The 25771-nt window shown below is 31.7% G+C and overlaps 1 protein-coding gene across 1 annotated transcript in view; it reads right to left on the bottom strand.

The window, feature by feature from the left end:
* LOC148611297 (alanyl-tRNA editing protein Aarsd1-like) overlaps window positions 1-23080 on the bottom strand; it is a 30894-nt gene extending 7814 nt beyond the window's left edge. The window contains exons 1-8 of the mRNA XM_088591702.1: window positions 22934-23080; window positions 19343-19474; window positions 18737-18754; window positions 17427-17568; window positions 16276-16333; window positions 15711-15870; window positions 11776-11892; window positions 10559-10689 (exon numbers count right to left, since the gene is read on the bottom strand). Coding sequence (XP_088447828.1) covers window positions 10559-10689; window positions 11776-11892; window positions 15711-15870; window positions 16276-16333; window positions 17427-17568; window positions 18737-18754; window positions 19343-19474; window positions 22934-22972 — 797 coding nt within the window. The 5' untranslated portion in view covers window positions 22973-23080. The remainder of the gene's footprint in view (window positions 1-10558; window positions 10690-11775; window positions 11893-15710; window positions 15871-16275; window positions 16334-17426; window positions 17569-18736; window positions 18755-19342; window positions 19475-22933) is intronic.
* Window positions 23081-25771: the final 2691 nt, after the last annotated feature.

The following is a 25771-nucleotide window of genomic DNA, read 5'->3' as shown; positions in this document are numbered from 1 at the left end:
TAAAATGGAAAATAATTTAGTACAACCATACTTGTCCATAATCTATATTGGAGTCATTTCACAAAATACAGTCTCTGTAGATCATTTTTAATTTTCACCCTCGTAAGAATGGAGGCCCTCACTTGCTGCAGTTGCACCTGTTTTTACTCTATCACTTGTATGATAATGATATTGGAAGGTCAAAATAAATCAAAATTTACAGTTTCAAAATAATATTTCAATAGATAAGGTACTATTCATCTGGAAAATTTACATGTTATGTAAACAACTGAGTAAATCAACTTAATTCAAATAATGGTTCTTTGTAAGTAGGACTAAGATGATCATTTCTGTAATGACCAAAGGCAAAAACAAAAATCATCAGTAAATGATAATTTATTAATTAACCAAACCAATAGAGACATGAAAGATGCTTTGTTTAGGTCAAATAAAATTATAATTCTGTTAAGACCAAGTTATACCTTGATCCCCCTACCTAGAAATATTCCTGACATAAAAAAAGACCAATCCAACCTTTTTTCCAACTGTAGTCAACTTCCAGTTTACATAACTTTTTCCACAAAGCCTGTGCAGTTAATCAGGTGTTTTTGAAGTTGTTTTCTTTGAAATTTAGGGGAAAAAATTAGTAAAAAATCAAACAAAATCCCAACCTACTGACCCATTTTTTTTCTAATATGTAACAGGAAAGAGGTCTACTTTTATTTGGCTTTAAGGCAATGTTCCAGTATTAATAAATGCTTTGCAGGATGCAGCTTGATTCTACCTTAGAGATCAAACCATGAACAGATGGGGCAATTATGGATACACAAGTCAAGCATGAAACAGATTTGAAGTTTTGATAGTAACTTGACATTTGAGAGAGGATAACAATTTGACAAGAATCAAAGTAATCTCTTTATCTAAAATTCCAAAAAGGTTCAGTCACAACTCCCAAAATCAATCCCAACTTTCTTTGGGGGTAAGAAATTCTGTTGTAAAATTTCAAATAGATCCATTATACATTTACAAATGTACTTATATTATCATAAAAACTTTTTGGTAATGTCTGTTACTGGCATCTTTTTAGCCCTTAATTCCTAAAAAGATTCAAGCCACAACTTCAAAATAAACCCAGCCTTCCTTCGGTGGTAACACACCTTGTGGTTAAATTTTTTTAAAATCTATTATTTCGTACTGAAGTTATCATATACCGTAGATGTCATGAAAAGGCTTGTTTCTAGTCCCTTTTAAGCCCCTAATTCCTAATATGGGTCTAGTCACAACTCCATCATAAATCCCAGCCTTCCTTTGGTGGTGTGACACCTTATACTACAATTTCAAAGAAATCCACTTCCTATAAATAAGGTGATAGGACTTGCCACTGGAATAGGTACCATTTTTCAGCATGCAAATATGTGAATACCGGTAGGTGGGAAATACAAACAAAATTATATAATAAGTCAAGAAAGTTTACATTATGAATTATATGGTAAGTCACAAATATTCATGACCTATTATTTTTGTATTTATAAAATAAATGCATAATGGATATTGTTATATGTCCTAGTGTATCATAACCAAATGTAAACTCCTTTTTTATGGGATTAGTTCTCTTTTTTCTGACAAAACATATGAAAAGGTCTACATTTTTTCAAAAGCAAATTATTTGAATAGGGTTGGGTTACAAAATCTCAGCAGCACCCCTATCAAAGAAGTAAGTATTGGAGTGTGACATCTGCCCCTTCCCCACCAACTGCCCATCTGTGACATGTACACTCAGCTTATTGACCAGATTTAGACAAATGCTTGTTTCTTGTCCCTTTTTGGTCCCTCAATCATAATATGGGTCTAGTCACAACCCAAAAATGATCCCAGCCTTCCTTTGGTAGTATGACATCTTGTGGTACAATAGACAAATAGATTATTTACTCTGGAAAATGCTTATTTCTGGCTTGTTTATAAACCCTCACTTCTAAACAATTTAAATCCAAACCTCCACAGTCAATTCAAGTTGAACTTAGGAAGCTATTCCACCAACTTCACCCACAACAGAACCGTATTACTAATTATTGACAGAGTCAATAATGATCATCAGAAATTGTTTTGAAACTTAATAGGGTTATTAAATGCTTAGTCTGTCTGTGGACTAGATTTTTCAAAAAAGTAATAAATGAAGGGTATCCTTTTGTATTATATCTTGCAAAAAATGTGGGTTGTAATAAAGAATCTACAACTAAAATTCAGTTTTATCCTATTATATTTTTAGGTTGTAATAAACACTTGATTATATTACAAGAATGATTTTTAATGGTTTTATAACAGCAAACCAAATGAAACACAAATTCAAGGGAGATAATTAATAATGACATGAGCATGAACTAGAAATATTAGATACAAGAATGTTTTTTTATTTTTTTATTTTTATTTTATTTTATATTTCTCTGATTCGGTACATTAACACACACCTAATAATAGTTATTATGACAGATATATGCAGACTGAATTTGGGTCAGTTGTTTATTGTAAAATTGACTCAAAAAGGTAGAGCAATACACATACCAAGGCTGCAGTCTTTGACTTATTAAGATGTTTAGCGATGTCATCATATTTTAACTTGGTGTAAAAAAATAATGAATCCAAACGAAATTCAATATTCATGAGTATCGTGACCTAAATTTCATATCTTTTACCATCTTCCTATGCAAACCTAGTAGAAAGTTTAAGGAATACAAATAAAAAATCTACACAGAAGGACAGAGTACTGCATTTTGAAAACATCATATCTATCATCATAAATTGCACAAATGCAACTTTTTTATTATGAATTTCAATCACAATGTAAAATTTTTTTTTAGTTTGTATCTACTAATAAAATATACAAATCAGGGTTGGATCCAGTTCATCATGATTTTACATGCATTAAATGGTGGCATATGGGCCCTGGATCTGCCTATGTTGATTATCTTACATTATTAATCAATTATATGTACTTTCTACTGAATACAACTTATTTCGTCATATACAGGTGATATGTAGTACATGTGTACTCATACAATCAATGCTTGATTTGCAGAGTTAGCTGGATTGGTTGAAAAAAGAAGGTGTCTTCATCTGACTACATTTTCAAATATAATAATAGAAATAGGATTTCTTTTTGTGAAATGTCTTACACAAAATAGGTGCCTGTGATATAAAAATTTCAAATTGAATTTATTTGTAATTACATTTTTGATAACTACAGTAAACCTGTCTAAACCAAACCTTGAATAATCTGAAGAGGGGTTGGTTTAGACAGGTTTCAATGTATAAAGATTTCCCAATTGTAAATGAAAAGCACCCCTAAAATTCAAGGGAGATAAATACTTAACTCTAAATAATGTTAATATATTTCATTTCTTCCTACATAGACCCAGTAAAAGAGTTATAATTACAAAAAAAATAATAATAAACCATACCAAGACTAACACATACTGCATGCTTGATATCTGTACAAATCAAACATAGCTACATATCTAAAGAAGGAATTAGCAAGTTATATAAATTACCCAATAAATTACTTACTAAACCAGATTCTTTTTCTAAATATAGGTTTAAGTATTTAGTTTCTTATATCAGCAATCATAGATATTGATGGGAGTGATGTTAAATATACAGGGAAGAACATTTATAAAATGTCCCCTCCTTTTCCCATCCATCCTTTCAAGGATAACATATCAACACTGACTTGTCAGTAAATTTTATGACTGTGAACAATACATGTGTTGCAGAAATTGTTTTGACACTTTAAAGGACTAATTGAAGAAAAGAAAGGCTTTGTCCAACAGGACTTCCAAAAATAAAAGTATAAGTAGGGTTTCTTATTGTGATATGTTTTGCAAAAAATAGCCATTGTGAAATATAATTTCAAATTAAATTCATTGTAATTACATCTTTTTCAAATTATAATAAAAATTCAATTCAATAAGTATAAAAGATTTCTAAAGTTTTAAATATTTTAACACAAAACACAAACACACAAAACCAAGGGACATAATAACTGAACATCTCAAGCAAAAGAATGCAGGAAGCCACAATTAATTTTCAAGTGCATTTCAATACACTCATTTGAGCAGATTAGAAAAATTCCACTGGCACAAACTGAATAAAACTTCTCTCGCCTAAAATTGTAGAAAATTTTACCATCATTTTCTGAAATTAATACATATAACCCAGAGATGGGGTGAACATGACAAATCTACTGAGTTGAAAGTCCTACATTTTAACCTTCTTGGCCTGAACCAAATCACAACTTGTAGTCAGAATTGATTAATAAAAAAAAAATCCCATGTAATTTTAACCTATTTTCTATTAATTAAAGGCAAAACTTCCACAAATAAGTTTTCAGTGAAAATATGAAATAAAAGTGGAAGGTACCTACTAACAACGTAATGAAACCCAAGGGAAATTAATTGTGACCTGTATCTATAAGTTTGGAATTAATTATATAACATATCCAGTAGAAAATTCATTAAATACAAATATACCAGAGACATAACACCGCATGCTTGATCAGGGGCATATTGGGGGCTTAAATAGAGTTAAAGGTGAAGCACAGCCAGTAAGAAAATTTGGGGGATGTAGAATTTGTGAAAAATCAAAATTTCATGCAAAAAAGAAATGTTCTGCAATATTGGTGGGCAAAGGGGGGGGGCAATAAAGGCTCTGCCCCTATTGATCAACACCTGATATCTGACCAAAAACAATATAGTTTTAAACCTAAATTAGAAATTTGGAAGTTTAACTTTTTTAATTTTTGAATTTTAACTCACAAAATTATTACTTAACAAGGTTCAATTTTCAAATACATGTATAAGTAAAAAAAACCATTGCATTTACTTAATAAAGCAAAATATCATCCAAACTACAATGTGAAAATTAAATATTTAGTTCCATAACTAACAAATGAGCTAAAAGATTTATATCATACACATAAAATGATGATAAACAATACAAAGTGCTTTGGTGCATGATACATCTGCAGCATGTTGAACTCCATTCTCTTGGGGCAAGTGAGGACACAATATTAATTTCTGACACACTCAAGCATAGGGAAGTATGGATCGATATGGACACAAGAAAACTGGTTTGAACAATATAGCACAAAATTTAAAATTAAATGTGAAAAAAGTTTTGCTTAACAAAGCTGACTGTTGCCTACAGTTCCCGTAACTGAAAAAATGTAAGAATTTTAAGAATTATATATTACCCCCTCCTACAAAAAATTCAAAATTAGATAAAAAATAAATGAAACTTACATCCCCTTCCCCAACAAACTTCTTTTACCGGTATTATAAAAAGGCAATTTTTTTTGCCTTTATAACATTTTAGGCCAGGTGAGGTAAAAACAGCAAAGTTGCATTGAACCTTTTTTCTATTAGAATAGAAATAATTTCTGCTGGGTATGGTTCAAGAACATGGAGTTACACATGTTGCTGTGTTGTGCATACCCCACTCCTACAAATCAAATCAAATCAAGTAGTTTTATTTCCTGATCAAAGGCCTGCTGAGGGCATACAAAATTAACAGTAAAATCATGTTGAAGACATATACAATATCCACACACTCTCACAAGCAAAGTGATTGGTACATAATTGTTAATAATAGTGTGTAAAAAAAGCAGGAAACAACTATCATTTATATGTGATGAAGAAGAAAGCAGGTTATCTATACAAGATTTACAGAAAGTTGATACTGGAGAGGAACCAATTTTGGGAGAATTGTCATACATCGTAAATTTTACCATACTTTCATCCCAATAACCTATTACATAATTCAGTTAGTACTGACAATGTCAATACCAAATTCAACAAATATTTGAAACTTTATAGGATTGATTTGAATTGACACAAATTCTTAATCTGACCAGATTTTTTATAATGAAAATATAAGTATGGTTTCTTCTAGTGACATGTCTTGCACAAAAAATGGGTGTTGTGAAATTATATATCTACTGATTTTATTCTAGATTACATCTTTTTAAAATTTTACCCAGTGATGAACTTAAAAGCTAAACAAATTTTAATGGTTTTCAACATATTGAAAAAAGCAAACACACAAACCCAAGGGAGATAATCACTGAACTGAAATTTCATATATCATATTAACCTGACAAAGAAACAACACAGGCACTAACCCAATATGTTATATTACTACATTACTGTATAATTTATCCCTGAACAAATAAAATCATAAACACAGCCAATAACCAAATTCATTTACTGTGCAAGTACTTTATTTCATGGGTACTAATTTTCATGGTTTAGGGGAAAACAATCAGTTCATGGTTTCTTGAATTTGTGGATTTGACAACTTTTTCATACAAATGAATTAAATATTTTCTTTTCGTTAGGATCCAAATTTCATGGTATACCAAACCCATGAAATCCACAAAAATTGGTATCCCACAAATAACAATACTTTCAAAGTAATCTTTTCAATATTTTGTAATCACAAAGATATGTCTCACCTGTAGCACATGGATGCTGTTATTGAAAGCTGAACTGATGGTCGCATTCTTACTTGTTTTATATACTGTGTACAATTTATAATATCAATATATCTTTTAGACACCACCAGACTGGACAGATGCCTCAGGTAGTTTATTGTTTGCAAATATGGAACTGTGACTAAGTGGTGTTTCAGACTTTCAGTATATACCGGTAAAATTTCAAAGACTGATTGTTGGGGCATGCGCATGAAAAATAGAGATGATTCTCATGCAATTGACCTAGTACAAGTAATTCATGTTAAATGACCTTATCAGAAAACTTAACATGAAAATCTTAACAAAAAAACTTGTAAGTCAATTAACAATGACTGCAAAGGCAAAGGCAAGAAACAGATACAGAATTGTGATAAAGTGCATATGATGCTAATGACATAGCATACCAAATACGATTGACCTAGCATAAATGGTTCATATCAAAATAACCTAATTAGAAAACTTTACAAAATCTTAACATGAAATTTGAAATTTCGAGGTCTACAGACCATGATTGCAGGGGCATATATATGAAATGGATATAGAAATGTGGTATATTGATGCTAAGGCCAGTGCATACCAAATATGATTGGCCTAGCATAAGTGATTCATATCAAACTGACCTAATTAGACATAATCTTAACATGAAGTTTGAAATTTCAAAGTCTACAGACCATGGCTGCAGGGACATACTAATTTTCACTATTTTTGTGGTTGTCTCAAGAACATGGATATTAGTACCTGCAAAAATATATTCACATTTCCAAGCCTTTTGACCATAATAATCCTGGTTTCCACAATTTTGAATAGAAACATCTTTTGTGTTGGGGTCGTATCATTAAATGCAATCAATGAATTTATACTACGTCTATTATAAAAACGTATACCGTAAAAGCATGTGGGTTATAATTTCTAAATTCATGATCTTGTTTACATAATGATTTGTATCAATGGTCACAGATTACTTGTCACATTAATGAATAGAAATCAATACTGTGCAAACATTCTACCGGGTATTCAAAAAGAGCATACAATGTGTCAAATACACGCTACAGGTCATCACTGATAAAAAATTACCATTAAAGTTAATCCATAAACATGCAATAAAAGTATCAAAATTTAATCCCTACTATTAGCTACAGCTTGGGCAATTAAGTGAGTTCTTTTTAGTTTTGAATAAGAATAAACTGTTAGATTAAAATGGCCAGAGGAAACTTTATATGTGCACTTTCCAATTTGTTAATGTAATATTAACAGCAGTCATTAATTAATTGAAATATTGACATTAAAATAACTGATCAAAAGAGGAGTCACGCACTGCCAAGACTACTGAAAAAACTTTATTTCTCCAACCGTGAAAATTAATACCTGCAAACTTGTTGACTTTTCAGAAACTGTGAAAATTAAAACATTTACAGTACATGAATGGATATAGAATTGTGGTATAGTGATACTAATGCAACTGCATATCGGGTACAAAATATGATTGACACAGTGTTAGGACTGAAAATTGGACAATACTATTTCTCTAGTGCTTATTTTGTTTTCAATAATGATAAGGGCTTGTTGACCTAATAATTAACAGATATTAGTTATATGCACAGACTGATAACTGGACTTTCTCATAATCATATTTTCTTATCAGTGATGATAATTGTAAAAACAGAGTGAAGTATATGCCTGTCGATGAACTGTGACCTCCAGTGGTGCAACAGTGACAGATCCAATTATGAATTATGTTTAAACTGAACTTTTGTATATAGAAGACCAAACACTGTTCCGGTAGAACTATGTATTCTGCAGAATCAGCAAATATTTTTGTTATTGTAATTCTATCAGTAAATATAAAGTTAGGGACTTCCCACATTTAAGTTAGTTCTCAGTTATTTGTAGATGCTTTCACGTTTTTCATATGTTACACTAACCAGGGAATATTAGTATATAAATTGTCAGACTTTAATATGGGTTTGTTTAGTTATTGCCCAAGTGATTAAAGGACAGAAAGTTATGTGTAACACATAGCATAAGTAGTTCATACCAAACTGAACTAATTTGTAAACTTAAAATGAAAATCTTTATTTGAAATTTCCTAGTCAATAGACCGTGACTGTAGGGGCATATGCATGAAATAGATAGAGGATTGTGTTATAGTAATGTTAATGCCAGTGTATATCAAACATGATTGACCAGGGACATGGGGATTAAATCAAACTGACCATATCAAAAAACTTAACATGAAAGTCTTCACAATGACACATACACTGATGCCCATGCCAATGCCCACACCAGAAAAAGTAATACATTAATGGCTCAAAATCATTCTATTAAAAATGATAAATGTAAATTGGAAGTAATAGTTTAATCTTGAAACAAAGTCACCAATCAGGTGTAATAATAGTTACATAGTCACTAAATAACTATGTAATGAATTTATCACATCAATGACCTACAACATATAAGTAATTGATATAATTAGCTTTTTGTCTTTGTCACGATAACTCCAGCATTGACTGTGTATTGCTAAATTAGTCATCAAGTATAAGAACATCAACCAGGTTTAAGAAATACACAGCCTTCATGTAACACTTATGAGGCGCAGGGATTGGCCGATTTTTTCAGAGGTGGGGTAATATGCATTACCCCATTGGTTAAGACATTACCCATAACAACATGGCAATGCATTATCTACAAAGTTGTTATTGGAGTGTAAATAGCTCTGTCCCTCATATTCACATTGCCTTGCACAAGCAAAATATTGTGAAGTCAAATTTTATGATCCTTATGCACAGAAAAATGATAAGAAAAATTTTGAATCTATCTGCAATACTGATAGTTACTTTATCCAAACTTATAATATGAATACAGAAAAAAAAATTTCTCTTTCCAATACTTCATTCATATGAATGATAAGTAAATAATCTTTTAACACTCATTAGAAAGATTAATGCCATACCTTTATATAAGTCAACTAAGCATATTATTCACAACTACTGCCATCGCAACACAAGCCAAATTAAGCAAAGGGTTTACTGTTAGATACTCTATTTATCATTAAGTTAAACACCTACCAAGGGTCCAGAAATTTTGACAGCCCAAGTCAGTCATTTTATCAAACTGTAGCAGACATTTGTGTCAGATCGAGAATAAACTTTCTTTAATAGTAATTTAAAGATTAATATTGGAATTTGTGTTACTTCATCACATACTCTGTCTTTAATAAAATATCTGAACGAGTGAATGAGTTTGGTTTCGACCACACATGGATGTTCTGACATGTAAACAAAACACTGTATCTCTCGGACTTTTTCATAACATCGGCAGACAGCCGAAAACATCTGAGTGATGAAAAAAATGTTGATTATTTATAAAAGAAAATCGCAAACACATTTTGTATATTGATTTAAATGGGTTATTGAATTCTGTGTTAAAACGATTCAATCAACAAATTAATAACTACAAACTATGGCTGATTTCAGCACCATGTGCTTTCGTTACCACTAAAAGATCAGCGGGAAAATGATGGATTTGTCAAGCTTTTCCTTAATTAAATCAAGTTATAAATGTATGAAAATTCTCTAGGTCACTTCAATTAATTTGCATACACAATGGTGCTGCACATGTATCAGCTACAGGTAAATCACAGTAACAGGTAGCTGCACATAAGCTAAAATTGATGCACATCTGTCAATTAATTTTCAATAAACAATTAGGAGACAGGTAGACAGGATGTTTATACACTAATAAAACCACACAAACTGTAATTTACAAAGGTTGACAATTTTTATGTCTGATATTGGAAATGGTCGTCTATCATTTGCAAAATTTGTCGGTCAATGACCGGCATTTTTGACTGTTTCCAGACCCTTACAATCTACTATAAATATATATTTAAAGTCCTCTAAAAATCAATCCATTCATACACTTGACAAGCTAAAAAGATAGACCCACTCAAATTGCAAAGCCATTTATGCATCTATATATCTATACAGGTATTTAACCTCATGTGGTAAGTATATATCAAGAAATATCCTCATATTCTACGATATGACTAATCCTTACTTTAGTACTGTCATAAGAGACTTTTCAACTTGATAGCTGCGTCCCAAATACTGTCTCACTCTGTCACCAGCAACAAACAATAAATTGGTTTTGTTTTTCTTTCCTTTCTCTACTCCTAGTAATTTGATAAGCTATAAACGATAAAACTGTTGTTTAAAGACTAGTTGTGTAGTAAACAAGAAAAATTGAAACATATGTTAAACATGTTTTTCATATCGGTATGTTCAAGACCACCATGAAAAACATATAAAAACATGTCTTTCTGACTAAAGAATTAAGTACTTCTCCGTCTAAGAATGGGGCAAAATGTATATAAGGTGTGCCACATACAAGTAAAAAACACAGAGATTTTATTGCATTAACCAAGTATTTATACCCGATAATCTCCCGAAATAAGCAACAATGTGTTAGTAAAATTTGCCATTTTAAGATAATGATAGGTCAAAATTAGTTAAAATTCACCATGGAAAAATGGTGGGAATATTTTCCTGCACATTTTCCTTATATAAACGGTCAAGTAATATCTATGTCACAGATGCTTCAGGATGAATTTAAATAGCTGTTCAGATGTTTTTTAGATGTATTGAATATATGTGAGGCAAAAAAGACCAAATTGAGAAATATGATGTGCCACCCATTGCCGGATTCTTATACAGAATGGTACTTAATTCATGAAAAGCAGTGCAATAAAAATCATACGGTATCTACAACTTTTCAATATGGATATTATTTCATATATTAAAAGAGTATGGATTTTATATGATTTTCAAAAACATATAATTTCATGTATTTTTAAAGTCACAAAAACATATTTTATCATAGTGGTTGTAAACATATGCTCCTATATGTTTTAAAACATATGAAAACATCTGTTGTAATTTTTCCTGTACAGCTGTAAAATTCTGGCCCTATCTTTATAAGACAAAGTGTCCGGATTGACCATCAATTTTTATTACTATTTCTTTTATAATTCAAAACTATTTATATATGAGTGCTTTATTTTCAAAGTCTGCAAGAATTCTCACACATTGATGTCAAAAACTGTCACTGACAGTTTATCAAACCATACAATATTTTTCAGGGAGTTTCACCTTTTGTTTCTGTCTATCTAGCAATCTCTTTTGTCGTGTAAGAAGCCCAAAAATTGTTTGTACCGGAAAGATAGAAGGCAAAAAAAGGTTATGTAATAGAGCTGGGGTGTAAAAATACCAAAATACCTGTAAGTGAGATAAATTGGAGACATGTGTACCACAACACAGTGTATTGTCTAATCCTTCTATAGATAAAACCCTGACTGGGCCTACATGATCATCAGGCAGACCTCGACAGCGAGCCTGTAAGTACAAAAGTACATATATATATATGTTAGAGAAACTTCTAAACACATCCCTGTATTCATTCAAAAATACATGGTTGACAACATTATTAGGGAGACCTCTACAGTGAGCGTATTTTCACAAAATTACATAAATATCAGAGAAACTTCTAATCACTGCTTACATGGTTGACAGAGGTAATAAGGGTGACCTCAATAGCCAACCTGTGTAAACACTGGCTTGACAAAAATACATGGTTGTCAGATGCAATAAAGGAGACCAGAATAACAGTGACACCCTGTCTAAACCAAACCCCTCTAGAAGATTGGTTCAATTTATACAGCAGACCACATTTTTTTTAATGTATCTCCATAGCTGCAAATACAAATAATAAAATAGTTTGCAATGCACAGCTTGATACAATTACAGAAATTGAAAATTGTTGGGACAAATAGAGACTTATCATTTAAACTTGATTTAGCTTCATATTGCAATGTTTGACAAGATTCTGACCAGAATTAAAGTAGTTAGAGAGTTTTGAAATTACATTTAGATACATTAGAAAAATGTTATTCAAACAAAAGGCTCCCAGGAGCATGAATCGCTTACCTGTTAAATTTTTGCCTTTCAAGGGCAATAACTCTAACAAAACGTTGTCTGACAATTTGAACTCCATGAAGACTTTGGTAGGACTTATCATGAAGATCATTTCATCAAGTGAAAGTTTCAATCTATCTATTATAGTTTTCAAGATATTGACTGAAAACTGCAAAAAAATGTATTTTTTTGCCTTTCGAGGGCAATAACTCTTATATGGAGTCGTTTGACAACTTTGATCCCTGAAAACTTTGGTAGGACTTATCATGAGGATCATTTCATCAATCAAAAGTTTCATTCTATCTATTATAATTTTCAAGATATTGACTGAAAACTACAAAAAATGTATTTTTTTGCCTTTCGAGGGCAATAACTCTTATATGGAGTCGTCTGACAACTTTAATCCCTGAAGACTTTTGTAGGCCTTACAATAAGGAAATTTCAGCAATTGAAAGATATTGGCCAAACCTAATGGTTTTGGAGATATATGCAAAAAACTACTGTACTACCCCTATTTTCTATTTTTAGTAAAGACGGCCATGTTTTTTAACCGATCAAAAATCCAAACATTCTTTTTGTTAAGGATACCCTAAAAAACAAAAATTACAACTTTCATTGAATTCTGTACAGTAATTTTTGAGAAGGAGATTTTTAAAGTAATAAAATCAAAAACAGCAAAAAAACAACCAAAAGGGCAATAACTCCATCATGGGTCAACATATTTTCACCAAAATTTGACCACAGATAGATCCCATCATGCTGAATACTTTTACCCTCATGTCAAAATTTGGCTAAACCTAACGGTTTTGGAGATATATGCAAAAATCTGCTGTCTAACCACTATGTTCTATTTTTAATAACGGCGACCATGTTTTTTAACCCTTCAAAAATCAAAATGGTCATTTTGTGCAGGATACTCTAAGGAACAGTCACTATAAGTTTCATGCAAATCTACTCAACAGTTTCAGAGGGGAAGATGTTTGAAGAAATTGTTAACAACGATGGCGGATGCCAAGTGATGGCAATAGCTCACATGGCCTACGGCCAGGTGAGCTAAAAAGGTTGAAGAAAATCCTTTGTCTGACCCTCTTTTGACCATTAATTCCAAAAAGTTAATTTCTATAACTCTTCTATCCATTAAAAACTTTATTTGTGGTATGGAACCAGTACAATTTCATACAGATCCATACAATTTCAATCATGTTATTGCGGGAAACAAAAAGAAGAATGCTGCTGTGCTTTTTTTATATACCCTCAAACAGCAATAGTGATATGGTAGAATGGTGTTTGTGTAACGATTATAGAAAATCAAAGAAGCAAAGCACAATGTTTAAAATTCATTGGTGTTCACCTCTAAAATCAATCAAAGCATGACTTAGATGGTATACTTAAATTATGTTATTGTATTTCATCAAATCTGTTCTTTTTTTTTTTAAGTTCAGTAGTTGAAGTTCAAAATGCTTTTAATTTTGGACCCAAAATTTTAAAAGAAGAAACCAAAATAAAAAAAAACATAAACAATTTGTTTGATTCAGAATAGCGAAGAGCCCAAATAATTCAAAGTAGAAAATCTGAGTTAAATGTAAGATTCTTCATATCAAGTACTAAAATATATCAAGTCTTTTAATCAAATACCACTTAAATAGGTCAAGGAATAAGCATTTCAAACAATGTTTAAGAATATAATACAGGATTTAGCCACTAATGTTAACTTCTAAATGGTCAGGGTCATAACCTCAAATCAAATATCTACCTGCCTTGTCTGGTACAAAACCTTGAGGTAAAATTTCATACAGATTCACACGTGTATACCCTAATTATAGTATAGAAACAACTAAGAACAATGACAAATATAATAAAATGCTTCACAGAGTGCAGTTAGATATGCCCCAGAGATCTGACCTTGAACAGATGGGGCAAATATAAACACAAAATATCAGCTTGATACAGCTCTGAATTTTGATTGTGAAAAAATATTTGTTACAAAATATATAACCATAAAAGATGAGATTACAATAAAACAAGCAACTTAACAAAGTTTCATGAAAATTTGCTTTCAGCATTTTCATGCTATTGTGAAATTATGGGAAATCTCCTTTTTATTAATTAAGTCCAAAAACTTTAAAAAGGAAAATCAGAAATCTATAACAATCGGAAAAGGTAGGTAACATTAATAGTAATAAACTGTTTTCCAAAGTTTCATGAAAATAGGTGCAAGCACTACTGAATTTTTCAGTCCAATAAAATGCATCATGAGGCACACCTTGATGTGACTGCAGAGGTCAAACCCTGAACAGCTAGGACAAGTTAGACACATCATGCAAACTTGATACAGCTTTGATTTTTATGGTGATTTGACATTTGGCACAGGAAAATGATTTGAGCATTTTTGGTCCTTAATTCCTATTAAAATGAATTCAGTGGAAGCCTGACCTTCCATTAGGGAATAGTCCTTTATGGCAGAATTTCAAAGTGGTTACGATAATTCCTTTTACACAAGTAATTATCTAGTAATCAGAAAATAAAAATCTTGTTTTGGTCTTTTCGTGATCCCTTTCTTGTGAGCTCAAGTGTCAACCCAAAAAAATCAATCCTAGCCCCCTTTTAAAGTATGGCCTGTTGTAATTTAATGTAAAAGAAATCCTCCCTAATTCCTAATAGGTTTCAAGTCATAGCCAAATAGATAATCCAAGCCTTCCTTTCATGATACCTTGTGGTATACTATTAAAAAGATACAATTACTTAAAGTCAAGCTCTTGTCTGAACATCATGAAGATGCTTGTTTCCAGACCCCTTTTAGGCCCCTCATTGCTAAACAGTTCTTTAAATTCAAAATCAATTCCAGCATGGCCTTTGTGGTATAGATTATTGTGGACAAATATCATAGACATCCATATCCTTTGACTGAAGTTATATAGTTTTTTTAAAATGTATGTTTTTGCCCCTAATTCCCAATAATGGTTAGGACCATGCCCCCAGAATCAAAACCAACCTTCCTTTAGTGGTGTGGAACCTTGTAATAGATTTTTTATACAAATCAACCAACTGATATTCATGCTATCAGATGACAATCAAGTCTCTACAGACAAGGACATAGACAACAACAAGGACTATGATAATGCCAACATCAACATACCATAAATTTTAGCCGTAGTTCTATTTTGGTTTATTTGGTATCTCTCTTAAAAGTGCAAAATTTAAACACACAAAAATACAATGTTTTCTGAAAAGTTACAAACCTCAGCAAGTTTGGGATCATCTTTATCATGATATAAAACTGGAGTCACAGGGACACATTCTCTTATTTTCTCGTTGACAGCATCCTCTAGGTCTATCATCTGCTTCTCAGTCAATTTTTGTATGTCAAGTTCTATAGATGAGATCTTTTCACCTAAATTCCTGATTTTAAAATAATCAACATGTACTACTCGTTATTACATTTTTCTTTTTTTTTTGTGTCAACCATAATAATTTGTTTCATGCAGTTTTATAAATAATAATATTCCCCATTGTTAGCTTTAATTCTAGCATTGTATTTTCATGAGGCCAAAAGACTAATATAACAATAATCTGTGTGAATTTCTATTTGTTATCATTGTATAGTACATTGTATTCACAGAGACCAACTAAACTTTCACAAAAACCTGAAAGCATAAAATTGACAGTATGGAAAAAAATACTGTGACATTCTACAAATGACAATATTTAAATATGACTTTCTAAGAAACTGGCTCTAAGTTAACAAAGAAATAAGACAAAACTAAACTCTTACAGTCTACACTGTTACCACAAAATAGTTCATACCATGATGTTGTAGGACAACCATACATACTTTCTGCTACAGTTGTTATCAAATGCTGACCTGGAAATTAAAAAATGTGCACAGTGACTGATTGATTACAGTTTCATGTCCTATGGCAGACATTTCATAGTAAAGCATTATATTTGTGTAAGACACAAATCAGTAATGTAAAAATTGAAGGCTGGTTTGAGTCGTTGGGTATTAAACCTCAAAGTAGTGGTAAGGACATATTTTGTACATAAATGAATGGCTGCTGCATTTTCTATGCTGTGATGCCTTCGTACATCTCTTATTTTGTTTTCTATCTGAATGACTTTTGGAGTTTCTTGCTTCAATACATGGACTATATCATTAATCAACTAAGAGTGAACTATCTTCTAATTCACAGCTCCTCTAAAAATGCTGACCAAATTTAAAGAAACATTAAAAACAATGAAAAGCATACACTATAAAGACAAAAAGAAAACACTGGACAAAATTTGTATGCACAAATCATTCATTTGAACTTGAGATAAAATTTCAAGAATAATGGCCATCAACCTTGGTATGTAACACATCATCTTGAGCTGATCTACAATCATGCCAAATATCAAAATCCTACATGAAAAAATAAAAAAAGTTACAGCCTGGACACAATTTTTTCATGGATAGACAGGCCCTAATTATTTTATTTTTCCCAACTTGTTCAAGGGAGTGCATCAGTCCAATGTATCAGAAGGAAAATACTGTCAGTTGGTTGTAGAGAAGCTAATCATGCAATAAAACAGAAGCCAACACCAAAGCACTTGTTTCATCCATCATCTTAATTAATAAGCATTAGAGACAAACACTTCAAAGGAGTTGGCTATTGAAAATTAGCAAGTCATAATTGAAGTCAGTAAGATTGCATTCTAAGTCCAATAACTGCATCAAAATAAAAATTAATGAAAACTATAATGAAAAGAAGTTTCCTTCCTCGTGCCATACTGTCAATTCTACCCAAATTAATTCAATTCCAACATGCATTTTTATGATATAAGGTAAGAAATACTGGCACACAAACAGCTTCTTGACATTTGATACGATAAACTTAAAATATTTCTGTTATATATATTGTTTTTATAGTGTCTGGGTTATGAAATACCTGTATGTGATTTAGTTTTTCAGGTATTACCTGTGTGTTGCTGCATGTGATCAAATCTACGTGTCCAATCAACTTCCAGATCAACATCTGTATCAGGTGAGATTTCTGTAGTAACAAAATGAACAGCATCTGCTCCTCTTCTTGTTATTCTCAGCACAGGTATACCATTTATCTAATCAATAGAACACATCAACTCAAATATTAAAACATAACAGATAACATAAGACAGGTTTAAAATTAAGTGGTGGTCCAGGAACCTCAATTTCTAGCCTAGGACCTTTGACATTTCATTTATCTGGGTCCCTGGAACCCATTTAACTGACACTTTATTGAGGACTTTTTCTTTTCCTCAAGTGAACCATTGATTTCTAACTCGGAAGGTCCAAGCCCATCCACTTTTGAAAGTAAATTCCAACCCTTAATATAAGTTATATAAAAAAAAAAAACATACCAGTGAGATAATTGTTGAAATAATTTATTTGTATGAAAGAGTTATTGTTTGAGTGATACCAATTTTCACTGTTGTTGGTGAAAAAAAAAAATTATGATTTTCTAACCTTTTTTACACAGTCTAAATTTCAGCTCCATTTCAAAAGAGAAATATGCTCCAAATTTCCCAAACTTCAGCAATTAAATTCCAAATTGTGACTAGAAAGATAGTGTCAAGATTTGTACATAACTAAATGGAGATTTGTAAAATGTATAGAACCTCTCTCCACTCAACTGTATCATATTTACATTCAGAGGTCACCTCATGCACTTCAACAATGAAAAATGTAATTGCAATGGTTTTTAACAAAAAGATTTTAATAAGAAATTATTTTTAAATATTGTAAAAAAGTCTCTGCCCCCATACATGTATAAGTTCAGATTATTTCACAATTTTCAAGCTCTTTTTGCCAAGTGAATGGGGTCCATGGCCAAAAAAGTAGGATAATCACTGGCTAAGTAAAGCATTATGTACAATTAACATACTAAATATTAATAAAAGGTAGGCTTTCATGTCTCTTAATGTTTAATGAAATTGTTATAAATCGTTTATTTATTGTATCATTTTTGTGTTTGTATTCCAAATATACTTTTTACAATGTTATCTCAACAATACATATACCAATGTCACCTCAACAATACATGTACCAATGTCACCTCAACAATACATATACCAATGTCACTTCAACAATACATATACCAACTTATGTTATTGTAGATAATAGCTCCATTGTCTGTATACCATTGCTTCTTCCTTGGTTTATTAGAATCAAGCTTGGGGTACAGAAGTAAATTTGCATGTAAAAGTACTATCTAAAGAAATAAAAGAACACACTTTATACAATACTCACTGTGCCTCTATCATCTGGCTGAAAAAGATTTAAGAAACATACTTTCAATAAAGCCACATGTGCAAACAAGAATTGTAAACATTTCTAAACAACAGACACTTTTCCAACTTAAAGTGTTTCTACAAGATAAAAATGATGAATGTAAAACAAATCTGAAATAAGGTGATGTTTTTGTCAACTACCCAGCAACTACATTTGTAAATAAACCTGAACACCCCTCTGCCTGAATTTCAATCAAAAGTGCCACACATGACAATCAAACAGTTTGCAATATATGATATGGAAATCATAAGAAACAAGCATGATATGAAAATCACAGGTTTCAGTTCAAAAACACATGATTATCATTTGTTTCAAAGCCAAAACTAACACATAAGAATCCTACGATAATCATATGACTATCATTTGTATTTTACCATATGACTATCATATGAATTGAGCACCATATGATTATCATATGTTTCATATTTGAGTGTGAACACTGCAGGTAAAATATAGATACATACAAGTAAAATATAAAGAAAAGTACTTCCTAACTTTAATGTTCTGTTACTACATGTATTGGTAATACAACCTAACATAGAACATATATAAGATAAGAATTACCTGACCACCACCTTCTGGAAACAGAACTGTGTCCTCCAATATAACTTCAAAACCTTTGGTTTTTTCTTTCTTATTTTTCTGATTTGGGAGTGAAACCTCACATGGAGAACAGCTTTTCACTTTTGTTGAAAACTAAAATTAGAAAATGTTTAAAATATTAAAATATTTACAATATACAAAGTTGAGCAAGAAGAACATGCCATATAAAGACTGCCGTACATAAAAAAATACCAAACAACACACATCAAACTACTCTGATAATATTGGATTATTTACTACTTTTCAACGAGATGAGCATGAGAAACTCCTGAGAGTTGAAAAAATATTTAATAATCTGTTTATTGCTGTTTTGCTGAATTGTAAGGTATTAGTTTTCTTTTATTTTCAATAGTCCTGACATAAATATGTAAGTTTTATAAGCGCTGCAAAATTTCCTTTCGAGACTATTTTTGGCGACGTGCTACATGACGTCATGTATGTTGTGCAGCTGTGATACACATCATTTGAAAAAAAAATTGTTTAACTATGACGGTCACGTTTAAAATTTGTGGAATAATTTTGGGATTTATTCATTCTAATTGGGTAAGTTACTGTATTTAATCATTTTCCATTGTAGACTAGACAATATTGCCACAAATTAGCCATTATTTCATACGCAGTAAACAAAGAGACGGTTATTTAGGTCGTCAAATATTCCTACACTGTTGCTTGTATGTCACGCGAGGACATAGAAACTAGTGATAATTTTCATTATCACTCAACTGGAGCGAGATTGAAAATTGTCGTATAGCAAGATCAAAAGGATTTTAAACAAAATAGCCATAAAACTCAAATATTAAATGTAGCAGTTTAGAAAGATTATTTTTAGGGTCATAACTACCATTAATACAGGTAATGCAGCCACTCATCTGATTTCTGTGTTGTGTTAATTTCTTTGTTTTGTTTTTGTTTTGTTTTGTTTTGGTTTTTTTTTGTGAGTATTTTTGTTCTTGCTTTGTTTTTTTTTACACGATCAATAATTGAATTGTATGACATATAAAAAGAAAATTTTCATGTTCTGTTTGGCAATATCTTTCCATGATTTCCAGAGGTTATTTTTTAGACATTATGGTACAGTACTGAGAAGCATTTCCAGTGATAAACATATTAGGCAGATCTAAGCGGAACATAGTCAAGCTCACAATTATTCATTTACGTAGTAAGAAATAGTAGGAAGAGGTTAGTATTATACAGTCAACTCCATATAATTACAGCTCAAAACTCCATTATCATAGTTATTATTGACATGATTGATGAGTAAACTATATCCGATAATTGAATTAGAATATTGTATTTTAAATAATGTTGCAATTGTTTCATGAAATACTGTATGGGGAATTATTTTTGCAGGTGTAAAATTTGGCAATTTTTAGACAAAAAGGTATATGAACAATTTTGGCATTTCTTATTTTGGCGGTACCAATTCACCAATTGAATGTAAAATAAAATAAACAATTAAATTAGTTACTTAATTTCCATTTAATCTATGAGGTTTTACTCCCCTCAAACTAACAGATTTTAAAACCCAAAAATGTTATATACATGTAATAATGGTTTGAAATGTTAAAATCATAATTTTTGGTAGGGCCAAAATGGGGCCTCAAAAATGTGGCCCCGTAACACCTGTTCATCTGTTTGATTACTAAAACTGAGGCACATTCACAGATGTAAGGTCATGTTCTTATAGGCGACAAGACATCCTCCCATAGTTACCTGGATTATACAATTAACAGACATTAGCTGCTGACCAGTAGCTCTTTATAGTCCTTTTGCTATTTTTTTTTAAATATTTTTGTGGACCATCTATTTTGGGTTAATCCCACTCTGGTGGTCAAAATACTAAGTCTCAGATAAAAAATTCAAAACAATAATTTGTGATAGGACAGTGGTTAGACATTCTTGATTAAATAATGTTAGTATTTGAGAAAGGGAGGAGAGTATATGGACATTTTGAGACTTTATAACTGATATTTTATCATGTGAACTTTTGATTAAATTAATACCTATAAGAGGTAAAACAACTATACAAAACATGAGAGCAGGTACAAAATAACCCCAATACATAATGAAATTGCAATGTGGACAACACATAATAAAACAAATTATAACCGCATACTTGGACAAATCAAAAAGGTATGCCATGTGTACATGTAACAATCATAACATAGACATGAACAGGGGGTTTGACTAATACATAGTTGTTTTACATAATCGTTAGTATATATATGGAGATAGGGAACTTAGAAAAGAGGACTAAGAAGGAACTTATTAAAGAGAGAACTTAAGAGATTTAAGTTCAAGAGGGTTCGCCCTCAAGAAGGGAGTCTTCTGACTCTTTCTCTCTTCTTATTGTTTGTACGTTGCTGTGGTATTGTGATTGCTGAATAATCCAAGAACCAGTCGTACATCTGCTTATTGATTATGGCCATGAAAGGTAACAGGAACAGATTTTCACTCTGTTACAAATTAATGTTGTATACGGATAGCCTCGATATTCTTCAATTAAATGTAGATAAATTCTTATGACTGTAAATATGACCTTCTAAAAGAATGGATAAATGACATGGGTCATCACTCATCAGCTTCCATTATCGTTCTTGTTTAACCTAGTTCCAGGGCAAAGGCGAAATTCTTGGTTATGCTTGCATTCAATCATCACAAGATTTAGTGAGAAATGTCTCCGACAAAGCAGACCATTAATCAGTTCTGTTTATTTCATTGTATGTTGGAAAGCAATATCTAAATATAATTTTGAACGCATACACAGATTTTAGGGGGTGTACAGTAAATTGCAATGGTGAGCCAGGGACTTTATATGTTACATGCTGATCTGAGTATGTAAGTAAACACCTCTAGACCTGAAGTTGATGACATATGATCCACAGGATCAGTTTTCTTGTCCTTGTTACAAAAATTTAGGTTACATACATGTACCACTAATTCAAACAATGAGCTTATAGAACGTATGCAATTTTGGTTCTACACAAGTTTTAGTGCATTTGTGTTATGTTTCTGTGGAAAAAGGGTACATCAAATTTGCACAAGTAAGCTTGTGTTTGGCAGGGAATTATATTTTCTTTATTTCTACATAAAATGGTCACTGTAACTTACTGAATTAAATATTTTTATGAGTTCTGCATGAAGGCCCATATTTGTGAAATGTAGGGAAATTCCCATTCTATTTTAGCTCATTGTCTTGTAAGAGCCGGTGTAGCACTGCGTGGTAGTAAACTCCACAAAATATTTTCAGGACTATTAGTGTAAACATGCAGCTTTTAGCAATTTAGGTGATGTTTAGTCTGCTTCAGGCTAATCTTCAGGTAGAAGCTCCATAACTAATTGAACTTAGTGAAATTAGCATTGGAGCATATGGGAAGTGACAGTAGTGGTTTGTAGCCAAAAATACACCGGAAAGATGTTGCACCGGACCTAGGTAAAACCACTATAATCAGATGAGAATTGAGATGCTATAATTTAGCATCCGACATTGGATTCAAGATACCCGTAACAGAAAGTTTGAAATATTAAAAATAAAATGGGTCTTTTCCAAACCTTCTTTAGATAACTGTCTTTCTGACATGCTAACGCCATTATTTACAAGATTCTAACTTTCAGTTTACAATTGTTCGTAAATAATTGTGTCGGGAGTTCAATTTGGACAGGGGGTGGAAACGTGTGATCGGAATATTTATTTCATAATCAATTCGGTTCATGTTGCGAACCCGGGTCAAAAGCTTTACTTTAAAATCGATACATAAAACATATACAAACACGGAGTGTACACACATATTAAGTGCTGCTGTGCTTTTATAACAACATACATTTGTAACAATACAGACAAACAATGACATAAGACATTATCGTAGAGGTAACAAGTCAAGTCGCTCCCAAAAAAAAGTCGCCCCCGTGACAAGTCGCTTACTTCTCAGGACAAGTCGCCCACTCACACAAGACAAGTCGCACACTCTCAAGAAAACTCACCCATTATCTAACTTCAAGTTATGTTATCTTGTTGGTTTAAAAAGTTTACTAAAAATATGAAATGAAGGAATATTTAGACATCTGAAAACGTGATTTCAAGTCTATAGATCTCTAATTTTTCACATCATTTTGTGGTTATTTTATGAAATTGTATCGCGTTATAATGTCATATGTGTAATCATGCTCATATGCTTCATTGTAATTCTTATCTACAGTGGTTGGCGGTAATTTTGTTTGTGCCGATCTGAAGGCAATATGAAGAGAAATTCGTATTCAAGTTTAAATACATTTTATTCAGGAGATATATTATTTAATGGCACATAATTAACAGATACCTTACAACAACAAAGACATACAAAACATATATATAAATAATTAAAGTCTAAGTCTTCACTGGCCACCGTAGATCTTTCCACACTTCTTTAGGAGCTGTTTTTTTTTTGCTGCCGTTGAAAATATCTGAAAGATTCCAGACCATATTTTGTTGTTCGAACATGAAATGTCACTTGTTTGGTCACATCTGAAATTTTTTTGCTATTTCTTCTATATCTATTAGACTTAGTAAATATACAGGACTTGCTTATTTATTCTGGACTTGACTTGATTATGAATCGGATTAGTGTTCGGTAATTTTGTTGTTACCTTTATTTCATCCTCCAAGTCAGGGTTTTGAGTCCACTCTCAAAACCCAGACTTGGGAGGATGCCTTTATTTCAGTGATGGTTATTTAGATCATACAACCTCAGAGCTCTTTTTTGAATCTTTCCTATTTTCTTTGTTTGTTTATTTGTTATTTTCACTGCAAAAATGAAGTTTGATGCTTTTACCATATTTCAGAAATGTGTATATTAAAATTTGATTATATATTATAGTGACATCAAATAATTTTACAAGCACCTTTTTACTACCTCTTAGCCCCAAAACAATACTTTTAATCAAAACTTTCCCCAAACTTCTGAGGCCTGAAATATGTTACCCTCATACTAATTTATGAAAAAAGTGATATTTTTCCAATTGTTAATTTTCCTTTCTAATAGTAATATTCCTGCGGTATTTACATTTCACGACTGGTGCGTTTTGCTCGTATTTTAATGAATGGAACATATTCCTCGCAGAAAACATTTTACCAGGGGTATCAATATCTCAAATCTAGAAACATTTAATTTATACTAAGTTTTTTTTTCACTGTTATAAAACTTAGATACAAAAATATAATAGCATTTGCAGGTGGTGTTGCTCACCCATTTTTTTAACGGAAATGTACAAAGCACATCATTTTTTTTCAAAGAAAATCCAATGGATTTATCAACTGCTCTTAAAAGAATTATTCGTAAAGGATACGAGTTTCGAATTATTGTCTATTCTCTGAATCTTGTTTTCACAAATAGAGATATTCGATCACGAACTTAAAATGCATCCCTACGTAAAACCTGGGTCATTTTTAGTACTGCACTACACCGAATCTTACCTATTTAATACTTGACGTTATTACTCCAAACCAGTCCACTGGAAATGTTGTAACCAATTGTTTCTATATGTTGTATGTTGAGATATTCCTTCGAGAGAATTAGATGTACAACTGAGTGAATTGTATGGTGGGTTTGCTCGTTGTTCCAGTTTATTTTTAATTTACATCAAGGGGGTGGTTTAAGCTTTATAAAACTAGTTTAACCCCACCGCTGATTTCATGCGCCTGTCCACACTTAAGAGATATTGATCATTAATGTCTCCTTGTGTCGTTATATCACTTTTTAGAAATATCATCGTTCTGTTACCGTGAAGTTTATATAACTTTTGTCGTCGGGCACGGAAGAGGACACTTCTTTTAAAATTTGGTACGGGGATGCAGCTGGAGCTGGACAAACTCGTAATATATATTTGTCTGCAAGAAATACATACCCATTCATATATTCTACTATTGTGTATCAGGGACTATATATTACACTCCCTACACAGAGGCTTGCTCCCACTATCAAATATGCAGTCCCACTAGTATACATACTAGTGGGGCTGCATATTTGTGGGAGCAAGTCCCTGTGTGTACCTAATATGTTTTTGAATTAAGAGACCATTTAGGTCCAGCAGGCTACAGAAAAACAATAAATTATACATTTAATTGCAGAAAAATTGTAAAAAATGACCCATTCATAAATGACAGCCCATTGATTTAGGAAAGGGATAAAATTATGACCCAATCATATATTTCATTTCTAGAAAAACAGACCCATTTCAGCGACACATCTGTATATACTGGTATATAGAAAGTGACTCTCCCCCCCTCCCCTCGTGTCGTCGGGGCCTTTTTAGAGCCAGAATTTGATGTTTGAGGAGACCAAGAAAAATAAACATTCGCCCTTTATAGTTGGAGGTCTCGATCTTATAGTAAATTCATAAATTTGTGTGAAATTT

The sequence above is a fragment of the Perna viridis genome, chromosome 7, assembly GCF_037379345.1.
Source record: "Perna viridis isolate PV_CMFRI_1.1 ecotype Kerala chromosome 7, ASM3737934v1, whole genome shotgun sequence".
Classification (NCBI taxonomy): Eukaryota; Metazoa; Mollusca; class Bivalvia; order Mytilida; family Mytilidae; genus Perna; species Perna viridis.
This window is presented reverse-complemented; position numbering and strand designations above follow the sequence as displayed.